Genomic DNA, 11,543 nt, shown 5'->3' with positions numbered 1-11,543 from the left:
AAACAATGACAAGAAAATGACGTGAAAGGCGGGAAAGTTGGGCAAAGGAACAGGAAGAGACACAGTAGATAGGAAAAACAACAACAATTGCATGTTCACAATTACAGCTGATGCTGATTTCCGAACTGTAAACATCTGCCGCAGCAGGAAGACTACTGAGAGGAATACTGCGAAACAATGGCCGTGCGGACAATTACACTGCAGAAGATTCTTTGGGTAACAGTTAAAGGAGAACTTCAGAGTCGTGAAGCTGAAACAATCTCTTTTATTCCTGACCAAAGTTAAAGTTGAAAAGTTGAAAAACATGTATCCTATGCAGCTGCTGGATGGTGCCTTTCATTAGACCCCCGTGGCATCTACTTTACATTTTCTTTAAATCTCCACACATCTAAGCTGTACTGCAGAGTTTCTCCCTTCAGAGTCACAGATGGAGTTTGTCAAATTTGTCCCTTTGATTGGTGACTAACGGATGCGTTCAGTGTCTCGTCTCTTTTCTCAAATATTTTCGAAAAGCTTCTTTTAACATTAGAGAAGTGTTTCTGAATAAATCCAAAAGTTGTTACCGTATGTAGAATATTTAATCAATATCAGCACAAGCCTCATCTTCAGCTGCTGCAGTCCTTATCTGTTTCCTCAGTGTAGCTCTCAGCAGCATTCTGCTTATCTGTATTCCAGTGTACTGGCTTTTCTAAAACTACACCAGCTTGGCATGCTGTGTCATCGCAGAAAAACATGCTATATGAACCTGGAAGTCCAAGTAAGGCAGAGGCTATAAGATATAAATATTTTAACATACATTTAACATATTTTAAGGGAATTGGTTCAAACATCAATATTTTCTTTCTTCTTTTTTCCCCAAATCTTTTTATTGATTCACAGTTGCGGAAAACAGTACATCCAGAAAAAGTCACATTTTCATTTTTTCATTTCTATATAACCCAATACCCACCCTACCCATCCCGGAGACCTATACGTCCGAGCCAAAAAATAAGAATACAATAATCAAACATCAATATTTTTATGGTTGTATTGATTCTTTTAAAATATTAAGTTCATTAGACAGAAACATTTATATTCCTGTGACCTGCATGCTATATCGTTTTATAAATGAATGTGCTTTTATTTCTTACTCTTTATTTCTGCAAGACATAAGAGTCGACCACTGTTTCTCCCACGTTCGTTAGTTCTCTGTAGTTCTGGGTGCCTTTAAATATTTAATCATCTCTGTGGGCCATTTCTGTGCACTACATTCAGTCTTTTTTAGGCAACTTGTGATCTTTATGTATAGTAAACACACTGTATATTTTGGTACAGCAGTCTCTGATTCCAGTTTATTCTGGTCTGGTCCAGTTGAATATGATCAGATCTCATTAAGAACATCTTGTTTGGTTTAATTTATCACTCCTTTGTTATACTTTTGTCTGCCATTGCAGGGAGCCTCATAACATGTAACATAACAACATGTGGTATGTCACAGCCGAGTAAAATCTCAAATCACATTTGCTGAAAGCTGTGTGGGCTGGATCTCCTTGTCAAAACAAGATAGAACAGCAGCTGTGAAAAGTCTTTTTCTGTAAGAGTCCATACACAATTCACATGAGGCCACATTAGTCTTTTTATTATAATAGGAATATTCAGTATTAATGTCTGAATGTTTGAGGTGTTCATCCATGTAGAGCTGGACTTCAGCTACAACATCAACTGCTCTCATTGTTCTTTGTGCATTCCCTTATTTTGTGATCCATGCTCCGTTTACTTTTGCTTGGGTTCGTTTCTTCCTCCTGCAAATGAAGCATATGACACGTCACCTGTCAAACTCATGTTGGTACGACAGCTGTGATGCAGGCGAGGTGAAGTGTAACAGACCCATATTAACGCAGCTTGCAGAAGGTCCTGAGAGGGCAGCAGGCACGCAGCTTCTCCCAGGAAGGTGATGAGGACGTGGAGGACATCAGACCACTCGCCCACTGTCAGCATCAGCACCAGTATGGCTCCCAGTCGCAGCACCACAGTGTGGAGTAAACCCTCTGTAGAAGCCTGCCGACGCTGCTCCTCTGAGTGACATGAAAACAGAAGTTACACAATAATGCTCAAAGCGGTTGCAGTTGTTTCTTTAGATGAGTTGTTTATATCATTTGTAAGGTTTTGTTTCATGTAGGCTATTATTATTATTATTACTATTATTTTTAATCATTTATTTAATGGGAACACAATTTATAAACTGACAATACACTACAGAAAACAAAGGACAGAACAAACCTGACGACATAATAAAACAGGACCAAAACAAGACAAAAAAGAAAAGTAAAAAAGAAAGACAAAAAAAGGGGGATGTGAATCAGCAGGTTAGTGCTCCAGTTCTAAAAACTCTTAAATGGTTAACAATAATTAAGATAAATAACTTTGATTCCCTGGAAAGATTATTTTAGGTCTTTTTATAGCCTACAAGAACAATTGATTCATATTCTAAAATGTGTCAAATTAAGATTTCCTATAAAATTACGGCTACAAATAAACAACTTAACATTTTTAACACTGACCACTCTCCATTATGTAAATTTTGCAATGAAGAAGTGGAGGATCAGCTACATTTATTTTTTTATTGTACACATGTAGTCAGATTGTGGTTAGACATTCAAAAGTGGCTAAGACCCAAAAAAATTAATTTTGAATTTACACCACTACATATTTTGTTTGGAGTACTGGATGCAAAATACCCACAGATTGTAAACACAATCATTCTTCTGGGGAAAATATTTAAATTTAAGACCCAAACAAAAAAATTTTTTTTAGAAATAAAGTGCAACGCCAATTTCTTTTGGAGAAAAATATCGCAACAAATCAAGATAAGGTAGAAATGCATAACAAAAAATATGAATATGAAATTAAAAAAAAAAAATAAGGCCTCTTTTCAAATTTGTCTGTCAAAGTCTAATTTGCTATCTGAAGCTATGCATGGGTAACCAAACCTGTTTCCCCTCTGAAACTTATCTAATCTAAAAGTTCCTTCTATCTCCAGAAACCATCTTTCACTGCATAGCTGACGTGATCATCACCTTGAATATAGACCACCAGCATAGTGTAGCAGAGTGTCAGCGGAGTCCAGAACTTTAGAGCATCCTTCTGGGACAGGAAGTGGTCATAAACCGTAGCGGTAGAAGCCACAGTTGCTAGAGCAAAAGCCAAGACAACCGCTCTCTGCAGTGAAGCCAGAATGGCGTGTCCAGAGGTCAGGAGGGTGATGCATTTCCCACAGTAATGCTCTGTGCTATGCAATGGGTAGAGTCTGGCCACATGGCTCCACAGACTGTGGCTCACACTTGCCAGTGCCCAGCTGAGTGCAGCTGCCAGCAACAAGCTGAGGGAGCTGTGTAGAGCCCCCTGATGGAGGAAGGCAAGAGTACAGGTGAGGCAGCAGCCCAGAGAAAACTGGCCCTGGATCAGGAGGAGGTCCAGGCCTCTGTCGGCACTGTCCTGAGTTCAGACAAACACAGGAGTGTGGATTAAACATGTGTACATGTTGAACACAGAAAAAAGCACCGCAAGGCTCTGTTTGTGTGTCTGAGGAACTCACCAGTCCTGCTGACCCCCAGGCAGCAACAGCTCTGAGAGAAAACTCCAGCACGATGAGAGAGGAGACCCTGGGACCCACCAGAGACAGGAGCAGCGTCAGGGACCAGAACTGGAATGATGTCCTCCAACTTCCTTTCAGAGGACTGTGGGGTGAGGACGACCTCTGTTGGTCCTCACCTTCAGAATCACTGTGTGGAGATGAAGTTCAAACAGAAGAAATAAAGAGTTTGAAGAGCTGCCATTCATTTCAATGTTGTTGAAATTGCAGAAAAAGTTGAGTATGAATAATATTCAAAAGTTGAATATATCTACAGACAATCTACAGAAGAAGCTGAACAGCTTGATTATGGTTGAATGGTTTTTGTAGCACAAAGTTGAGGGGACTAGTTAGAGGCTGCAGAAAGGGGGAAGAAATGAGAACTTCAACTCCAGAAGTAGAAAATAAGTTCATGACATTTCCGCTTTTCAAGGATGAACTCACCTGCATGTTTGAATGAAGTGGTAAACTCTCAGCAGACTGCACAGCACTGATATCCCACATGCACCAACAAGAGCTTTGACAAAACAAAAAAAAAGTAAGTTTGGAAGCAGACGTAATGAGAATCTAGAGAAGGTTTAGGGTGAAGGAGGAAATGGATCAGCTCACCTTGAAGAAAACTGTCAAGTGGGTTTAAATCAGAGAGAGTCCATTCAGAGGTTCCCAGGATCCAGAAGAAGGGGAGAAACATTGTTATGCTTTCACAAGGGGAGACACAAAAAGCACTACGACCTGTCAGTCATGTTACTCCAAATCTGAAACCAGCCGGTCAACTGAAGAAGAGGAAGGAGAGCCAAACATGTCACATCCTCTTTGCTCCTCGGTGCTGCTCAGGTCTGAGTGTGCTCTGTGCTCCTGCTCCAAAAGGTCAACTCTGATTTGACCATGTAGTGATGAAAGAGGCTGAAAATCCTCTCAGAGAAGATGATTAGGTTTACAGGTCAATCAGAAACCTTTCAGCTGTCACAACAAAACCACACTTTGCTTACAATGACTGCAGATGCAGCACTCAGCAGAGGATATAAAAACAAATCAATTCATTAATTCATACAAAAATGTCTTTATTATTATTATCAATATTATTATCAACTGCTAGTCAAAGTCTTCAAACACCCGTTTCTGAAAATAAAAACCTCATATCAAATGGCATTCTTGGCTTTAGGTGCCAGTAGCTCATATGGCAGTAAATCAACACATTCCCATCAGATCTCTTTCTTTACATAGAACAGACAAGGCAACAAGAGTGATGCATTAAACTGTGACAGTGGTTACAATCCAGTGTGTGTCTATCTATTGATAATCCAGACAGTAATCCAGATAGGCTCCTGAACTTCATCTATTTATTTGTTTATAGGAGTCACTGCTCTCAAATACATTATTTGAGGTAGGCCTATTTTAAAGGAAAACCTGAAAGTTCATCAGCCGTTTCATAGATTTGAGAATTTCACAGGAATTCTTCACAGTGTCTCTGAGAGTCAGTGCAACAACACATGTCCGTCTTCTGTCAAGTATTCAACACGTATGTTCATGCGGCGTCCTCGTCCCCTGCGATACAGACGAGTCTCACTTGAAGGAATAGTTTCTGATGTGCTCATTGTCTTTTTCATTCATTCGCTCGTTATGCTCAGGCATGTGGGATGTTTTAGCTCTGGTTGACCCTCGCTGCCTGATCCCTCATCAGATCCCAGAACAGCATGCTGAGCACCGTGTGAGGGGCCAAGCGCAGGAAGACGGGGCCCATGCCTTTGTACAGGCCCAACAGGCCCTCGGACTGGCAGACCTTCAGCATGCAGTCGGAAAACCCGTGGTACAGTCGTCCCTTCAGAAAGGCAGAGAAGGAGAGCAATGAGCCTCCAGAGCTCGCTCACTGAGCACAAGCACGACTCTGATTGGGAGAGACGATTCAAACTCACCCTACGAAACTCATCCACCGGTTGGTTGTAGAGCCTTGTGCTGATGACGTCGAACGGCGTCATGGTGACGGCCACGGCGACTCCGCTGATCATGGCAGCGATCAGAGCCGTGAGCCATCTGTTTGACCCCAGCCACTGGGAGGAAAGGAAGAAACTCAACTGACGACAACTGTTTGGCCTCATGTAAAAATATCAGCTGCCCATTATCACACCTACCTGGGAATGTGACACCCAGTCCTTGGCCGAGGTGAAGGTTGCCAGTTGAGCAGCTGAGCCCACCATGACTCGGGGCACGGCCCCGTTCACGCCCCTCCACAGACCAATTAAACCATCTCTTCTATAGATGGTAACAAAGGCATCAGACACTCCCTGAAATAGAAAAAAAAAACAAAGGTGAGAAGTGACACACTGTGTGTTTTGCTGATAGAGACACAGTCCTTTGTGTTGCAGATACATTGATCTTATTGTGTGACTGTTGTGTGTTTTAACACCTATATAAAGTTCATTTGACAAGGCATCTGCTCAAACTGGTTGGTGCTGTGCTGGTTATTACATAATGTCACCCAACCCAATAAAATGCTGAGGTAGGGTGGGGGAGGGTTATGCTATCAGTCACATACAAGTTATGAGACAACACAGCTGAACAAGCCTACATATTCATATAGTGACGTGGGTAAATCTGTGGAACGCTGCGGCATCTCTAAAATGTACCAGTGTCCCTCCTCTCAATCCATTTTAGTACAACTCCATGGTCATGGCACAACTCTGGTCTTTCCATTGTTGCAACTCCATCCCATTCATCCACCTCTGACAGTTTATCTCTCCCAATCTAATTTATTCTCATTTAATTAAAATTATGGTAATTTATGTTATGAGCACTTCAGCACTTTATAACTTTACTCATTCATATTATACTTTATGCTAATGATCATGGTTCTCCATTGCTTCACTTACCATCCATAGCCTCTTGTTCAATAATCTTGCATTGTATTATATTGTATTGTATTGGTTTTGTTTTGTATTATTGTCTACTTGTTGTTATTGTTTCTGTAGTGTTGTATGGACGTCTCTCATTTAGTGTTATTGTCTGATGGATTCTGTCCTCTACATGGATATGTTGTGTTTCTCTGGATGTCTCGAACTTTGTGTCCTCCGTGTCCTTGTTTTATGTATAATGACCTTTGTGTCCATGTTTTATGTATTTGAATGGCCTGAGGTCTTTTTAAAGGGATAGTTCAAACATTTTGACGAATTCACCTATTGTCATAATCCCTCTAGTCTAAGCAGTAGGTTCATTACCTTTTATTGTCGGTGCAAGTTGTTTTTAGATAGCTCAGCTAACACAACGTAAGGGTATGGTATTTTCACCTTTCCCTCATCAAACTCATCAAATACACAATCCAACAACTCCAAAAACGCTCTCGTGGACAAGTTGTGACCTGCACATTCACCACGCTATGAGATAATAATGTAACATTACGAGACAGAGTTGTTTTCTAGGCAAATGCGGAGCCGGAACTACATTTAAGACATGGCTGCTGGGCAGAGTGACTTCAAAAATGCAAGTATTTTCTTCATGTGTCGTAATGTTATATAATTATAAATTATTATTTCATAGTGTGATGAATGTGCAGGTCACAACTTGTCTATGAGAGTGTTTTGGAGTTGTTGGAGTGTATTTTAAGAGTTTGATTAGGGAAAGGCGAAAGTACCATTCGCCTCCGTTGCGTTAGTTGAGCAGCTCACGACTCTGCCCCACCGATCTAAAAACATCTTGCACCGACAATTAAAGGTAACCTACCCCTAAGACTCTAGAGATTATGGCTCTTATGGCTCTAAAGCCTCTATGCATCATCTATACCATTTGTTAAAATATTTGTTTTTGAAAACACTCACATGGGACTGTGTGTATGTGTATGCATATATGACAACAATAATTTAATGTTGTAGCAAATTAATAACTTGTCTTTATGTGTATTCATGTGACTACCATACCAGATGGTTATGCTGATGACCCACGGCAATGGCCTCCACAGTTTGAGCTTGCAGATGGGTCTTCACCTGTGAAGAAATGCAGCACACATGATTTAATGTGCATTCAATGCTATAAACCAGGCTGTTCTAAATACTTTATAGAAGTGCAGTTCAAATCTGACTTGTCACCATGTCTGATGCCTGGATGGAGTTAGTTAACTCTGCATATATCGAGCCGGTATGAGTTATAAAGCACAAACACATTTTTTTTTGTTTGTTGCAGAAAAGCAAATTACGCTCACTGCAGAACAAAAACAAGACGCCCCTCCGCTCCATTTCACCCTCTGAGTCAATTAAACTTCACTCATTCACTGCCAGCAGCAGCACAGTGCAGGATGATACAAGATACTTTCTATTTGTGGCGGCAACATGCAGCATATATTTGGTGACCTAGATAAAGACAAGCATGTCATCACAGAAGATTGTCTTTCCATGACGTGGCAAAAGGTTAGATGGTTTAAAATGTATTGACGGACAGCTGGAGCAGAAAAACAACAACATTACTCCTGTCCTATCCTGACATGGAGGGGGCATTAAAACGTGCAATAAATCGAAAGACAGTGTGTTAAAAACAGCAACTTTACCCTACTATACACACACCACTGCAATAATAATTTCCTCATACTGGTTGAAAAAGATGAGACGCCTTTGAAACTGAGTCTCTTGTTTGTGCTAGATAGTCAAATGGAGAATGAAGATGAAGTGCGACATTTTTTTAAAAGTATATTTTGGGGCTTTTTATGCCTTGATTGGATAGTATAGTTGAGAGAGACAGGAAATGGGAGGCAGAGAGAGGAAGAATGACATGCAGTAAAGGGCCGCCCAATGCGGGATTCTAACAGTGAGGACTGTAGCCTCCACATATGGGGCGCCCTTTGCTCAACCCACTGCGCCACTCGGCACCCCCTTCATATTTCTCTTTAATGCCTCAAAAAGATGCTACTGATGAACAGATTGGACCCCTTCTCCAGCATGGACAAATGAACTTTGTGTTGCAATTATTATAATACAACCCCCCCCCCCCCCCTCTTTGTTTTACAGTCACTCAACACACTCATTATGGCTAAACATTAATAAAATGCTCTGACAAAGAAGTTGAACTGAAACTGTGCTAGAAGAGGAAGCACCACAGTGTAATGTAATGTAGTGAGCTGCCGGTCACTGAGTAAACCATGTTGTTGCTGTAGATTAACAGCCTGAGGGAGGGTTGACCTCCTGGTTCAATTACAGGTTTATCTTACATGTCAGTTTGTATAAAACCGGTGTTGGGCTGAAACCTGAAGCCTTATGTTTCTTGGCCCACAGAACAATTATCCAGATCATCTTCCTACATCGGCTCTCTGCTCTTCTCTGGCTGTTAAATTCAATTACCTGCTTTTCTTTCACATGTGTGAGTAGGACATGAGTATGTGCTGGATGTAAACTAATCAGATTAGATCCTTTTTCAATTGTACACGGGGTTTCAATTTGAGATTTTTTTTTTTTTTTTGACTTCACTCACACACACACAGACAAATACTGTAAAACAGATGACACCACCATAATGACATAATGGCCGACATCCTGCACTATATTTGAGGGACATACTTTAAATATTCATCAGGAATGGGAGCAAACAAGGTGACTGACCACAGTACACTGTATATGCTAAAGACAGTCTTATGATGCAAAAATGCCAAAGAGATGAGATGAATCTTTGCTATAACAAAGTGTTCACTATTGTAGAAAATTAGACTTAATCATAGCACAAACTTGTCTCTGATATTTTCTCTTCGTTTTAAGACTTCAGGCCTTAAAACTTTAGAAATGAACACTGAAGAGGAAAAATTAGATTAGATTAGATTAGATTAGATTAGATTATTCTTTACTTCGAACATATTAAAAAAGAGAGAAAAGAAAAGACATATAAAATAAGTAGTAGGTATCAGGTATAAGTCCAATATTTAAATCAGTAAAGAAATAATGCTCGAAAAGTAGCAGGAGGAAGCCGAGCTTTTAAGTTCCCAGGCCTTATTCACTACTCCATCATTCCATATTCAAAGTAAAACAAAATAAACCAAACACAAGCAAACAAAGTCTCACTCAGTTTTATAATCACTATCCCTATGTAGTCAAAATAATATTCCAATTTACTTTTCCTCATTCTCATATGTTTTTAAAAACATGTTTCTAAAAATCTAAATTAATCTGAGCAGTTAATTTAGATTTTTCCTCTGATCACCCAGGAATGAGGGGTCACAAGCAGAGATCACTTTGTTTTAAAGGCCAACAAACAGGAATGTTGTGAAAAAATATAGTGTTCAACCTCAAAAATACACTTTATATGGGGAATTTTGTTAAAAATGTTGTCTTGAGACCTGCCTGATCAGAGAATCAATGTAGAAAGAGAAGAAAACTCACCAGGTAGGCAGGAGAGGCGATGAAGGCCCCCAGTGCCCCGGCCCCGGCCCCTGACAGCAGACTGCCCCCGTGCAGCGAGGTGATGCCCAGAGCTTCACAGTAGGAGTAGGAGCCCAGCCTCACCCCGTTCATCACCCCCTGGTAGATCAGGCCCACCGAGAGCCCCTTCTGCAGGCCCCGGATCCCGTCTGTGCGGCCCACCACCCACAGAGCCTGCAGGACTCCCCGGTAGTGTCTCTGGTAGGACCCCCGGGCACGCAGCTCCCCCTGAAGCTGCAGACGGGTCTTCACAACCTCCAGAGGGTTGGTGAACACGCAGGCGGTGCAGCAGGCCAGGGCGCCCAGGCAGAAGTCCAGAGGAGGACAGACGGCGGGGGGGGACGGCGAGGGGCCGAAGACACGGCGAGGGACAGCAGACACGGTGGTGGAGGTCATCCTGTGTGAAGGCTGGACACCAAACACTGACTCTTTGGATGAAGGTTCCTGCAGCTGAGCACCGCTCATTCCTCGAGAAGTGACTCGTCCCCCTTTCACTTTGGTTTGTGGGAAACGGGGAGAGCGTGTTGCACTGAGGACAGAACAGTGGTGTCAGAAACACAGGCTATCAGCTTTCATGATAACTCATTGTCTCACAATGGGACACTGTGTCTTTCCGCAGTGACTTTTCTTAGCTTCCTCCAAGAGACACACCATCTGCAAGGAGAAAGTGAGAGTGTGTTCATGTTTACACGTCAAGGTTTTTGAAATACAAGGTCCAGGAATGTTTGCAAAGGCTCAGTCCTCCATGTCAGGACTGTGTGCCAACCAGGCGTCCTCCAGGACCTCTGCAGTTTTACTCACATGACAAACATGTTTTAGAACTCTGTCTAACTCTAAACTTGAAGTGTGTGGTGGCGATGAACTAAAATATACATGAACAGTTAGAAAAGTGTTCAATTCACTGGTAAATCAGTCGTTACAGGAAGCATCCTGATCCTCACAGGCAGCATGATCAATGGACACAACACACAACACACACACTGCATTCAAGTTCATTCAAACCCAAACATTACACAACTACACAAACATAGGAAGCAGAAGCACAAGTTACCAACATGCTAAAACAATAAAGTCCTGTCTGTAGCCTGTGAAACGTTAGAATCGATCTCTAGTGTTTGTCTGCTTCATTGAGAAACTCACAGTGTTCAGTGATCCAGTGCAGCTCCATTCTTCCCCTCTCTCCCATCATTGTAAACATGTGTCCTCAGCATATTCATTGTCAAAGTCTCCGCCCCCTGCCTCGGGTCAGAGCCAATCCGCTCCCAGCCCCGTCTGCCACCTCACCATATCCCTCAGTCTGCACCAATCAAACGGCTCTGCTTGAAACTGCCCCAGCTCTGCTCCTATAGGAGCTCTCTGGGTAAAAGGTTATTGTTGGTCAGAGAGAGGGGGGGGTGGAGTGTCTGAGGGACAGGAAAGCAGCTCTTTAAATGTTGACCAAGATGGTGTTGGAACAAGGTTAATCTGCTCAAAACAGAGTGGACGATCCCAGACACAAAACAAACAAACCCGTAGCTTCACGTCAGCGCCACGTGACGTGAAGAAAA

General features: G+C 41.9%; 2 protein-coding genes across 3 annotated transcripts; both read right to left on the bottom strand.

Moving 5' to 3' along the window:
- Window positions 1-906: 906 nt before the first annotated feature.
- On the bottom strand, window positions 907-4,511 carry LOC310985503 (transmembrane protein 82-like). The gene is made up of 5 exons (XM_083971114.1): window positions 4,220-4,511; window positions 4,055-4,127; window positions 3,575-3,761; window positions 3,057-3,474; window positions 907-2,054 (listed from the first exon to the last, which is right to left on the bottom strand). Exons 1-5 carry the CDS (start codon window positions 4,299-4,301, stop codon window positions 1,753-1,755), a joined length of 1,062 nt encoding a protein of 353 aa, XP_083827240.1. The 5' UTR covers window positions 4,302-4,511; the 3' UTR covers window positions 907-1,752.
- A 186-nt stretch (window positions 4,512-4,697) lies between these two features.
- Window positions 4,698-11,247, bottom strand: slc25a34 (solute carrier family 25 member 34). 2 transcript variants are annotated; one of them, XM_083971112.1, is made up of 6 exons: window positions 11,137-11,247; window positions 9,958-10,650; window positions 7,519-7,584; window positions 5,740-5,892; window positions 5,524-5,658; window positions 4,698-5,429 (listed from the first exon to the last, which is right to left on the bottom strand). In XM_083971112.1, exons 2-6 carry the CDS (start codon window positions 10,459-10,461, stop codon window positions 5,253-5,255), a joined length of 1,035 nt encoding a protein of 344 aa, XP_083827238.1. In that variant the 5' UTR covers window positions 10,462-10,650; window positions 11,137-11,247; the 3' UTR covers window positions 4,698-5,252. The 2 variants fall into 2 exon arrangements, with proteins under 2 accessions (XP_083827238.1, XP_083827239.1); XM_083971113.1 differs by having other exon boundaries at window positions 9,958-10,525.
- Window positions 11,248-11,543: the final 296 nt, after the last annotated feature.

This window comes from Trachurus trachurus (genome assembly GCF_905171665.1).
Source record: "Trachurus trachurus genome assembly, chromosome: 5".
NCBI lineage: Eukaryota > Metazoa > Chordata > Actinopteri > Carangiformes > Carangidae > Trachurus > Trachurus trachurus.
Note: the sequence above shows the minus strand (reverse complement) of the source record. Positions and strands in the feature narration are given on the sequence as shown.

What these genes read in the sequence shown, in the direction of transcription:
- LOC310985503 (XM_083971114.1), bottom strand. Translation starts at nt 4,301, where the DNA reads ATGTTTCTCCCCTTCTTCTGGATCCTGGGAACCTCTGAATGGACTCTC. An exon ending in ACTTGACAGTTTTCTTCAAG is followed by an intron (nt 4,128 to 4,219) that starts GTGAGCTGATCC and finishes GTTTTGTCAAAG; the next exon opens with CTCTTGTTGGTGCATGTGGG. An exon ending in GCTGGTGGTCTATATTCAAG is followed by an intron (nt 2,055 to 3,056) that starts GTGATGATCACG and finishes CATGTCACTCAG; the next exon opens with AGGAGCAGCGTCGGCAGGCT.
- slc25a34 (XM_083971112.1), bottom strand. Translation starts at nt 10,461, where the DNA reads ATGAGCGGTGCTCAGCTGCAGGAACCTTCATCCAAAGAGTCAGTGTTT. An exon ending in GTCATCAGCATAACCATCTG is followed by an intron (nt 5,893 to 7,518) that starts GTATGGTAGTCA and finishes TTTCTATTTCAG; the next exon opens with GGAGTGTCTGATGCCTTTGT. An exon ending in ACTGGGTGTCACATTCCCAG is followed by an intron (nt 5,659 to 5,739) that starts GTAGGTGTGATA and finishes CTTTCCTCCCAG; the next exon opens with TGGCTGGGGTCAAACAGATG.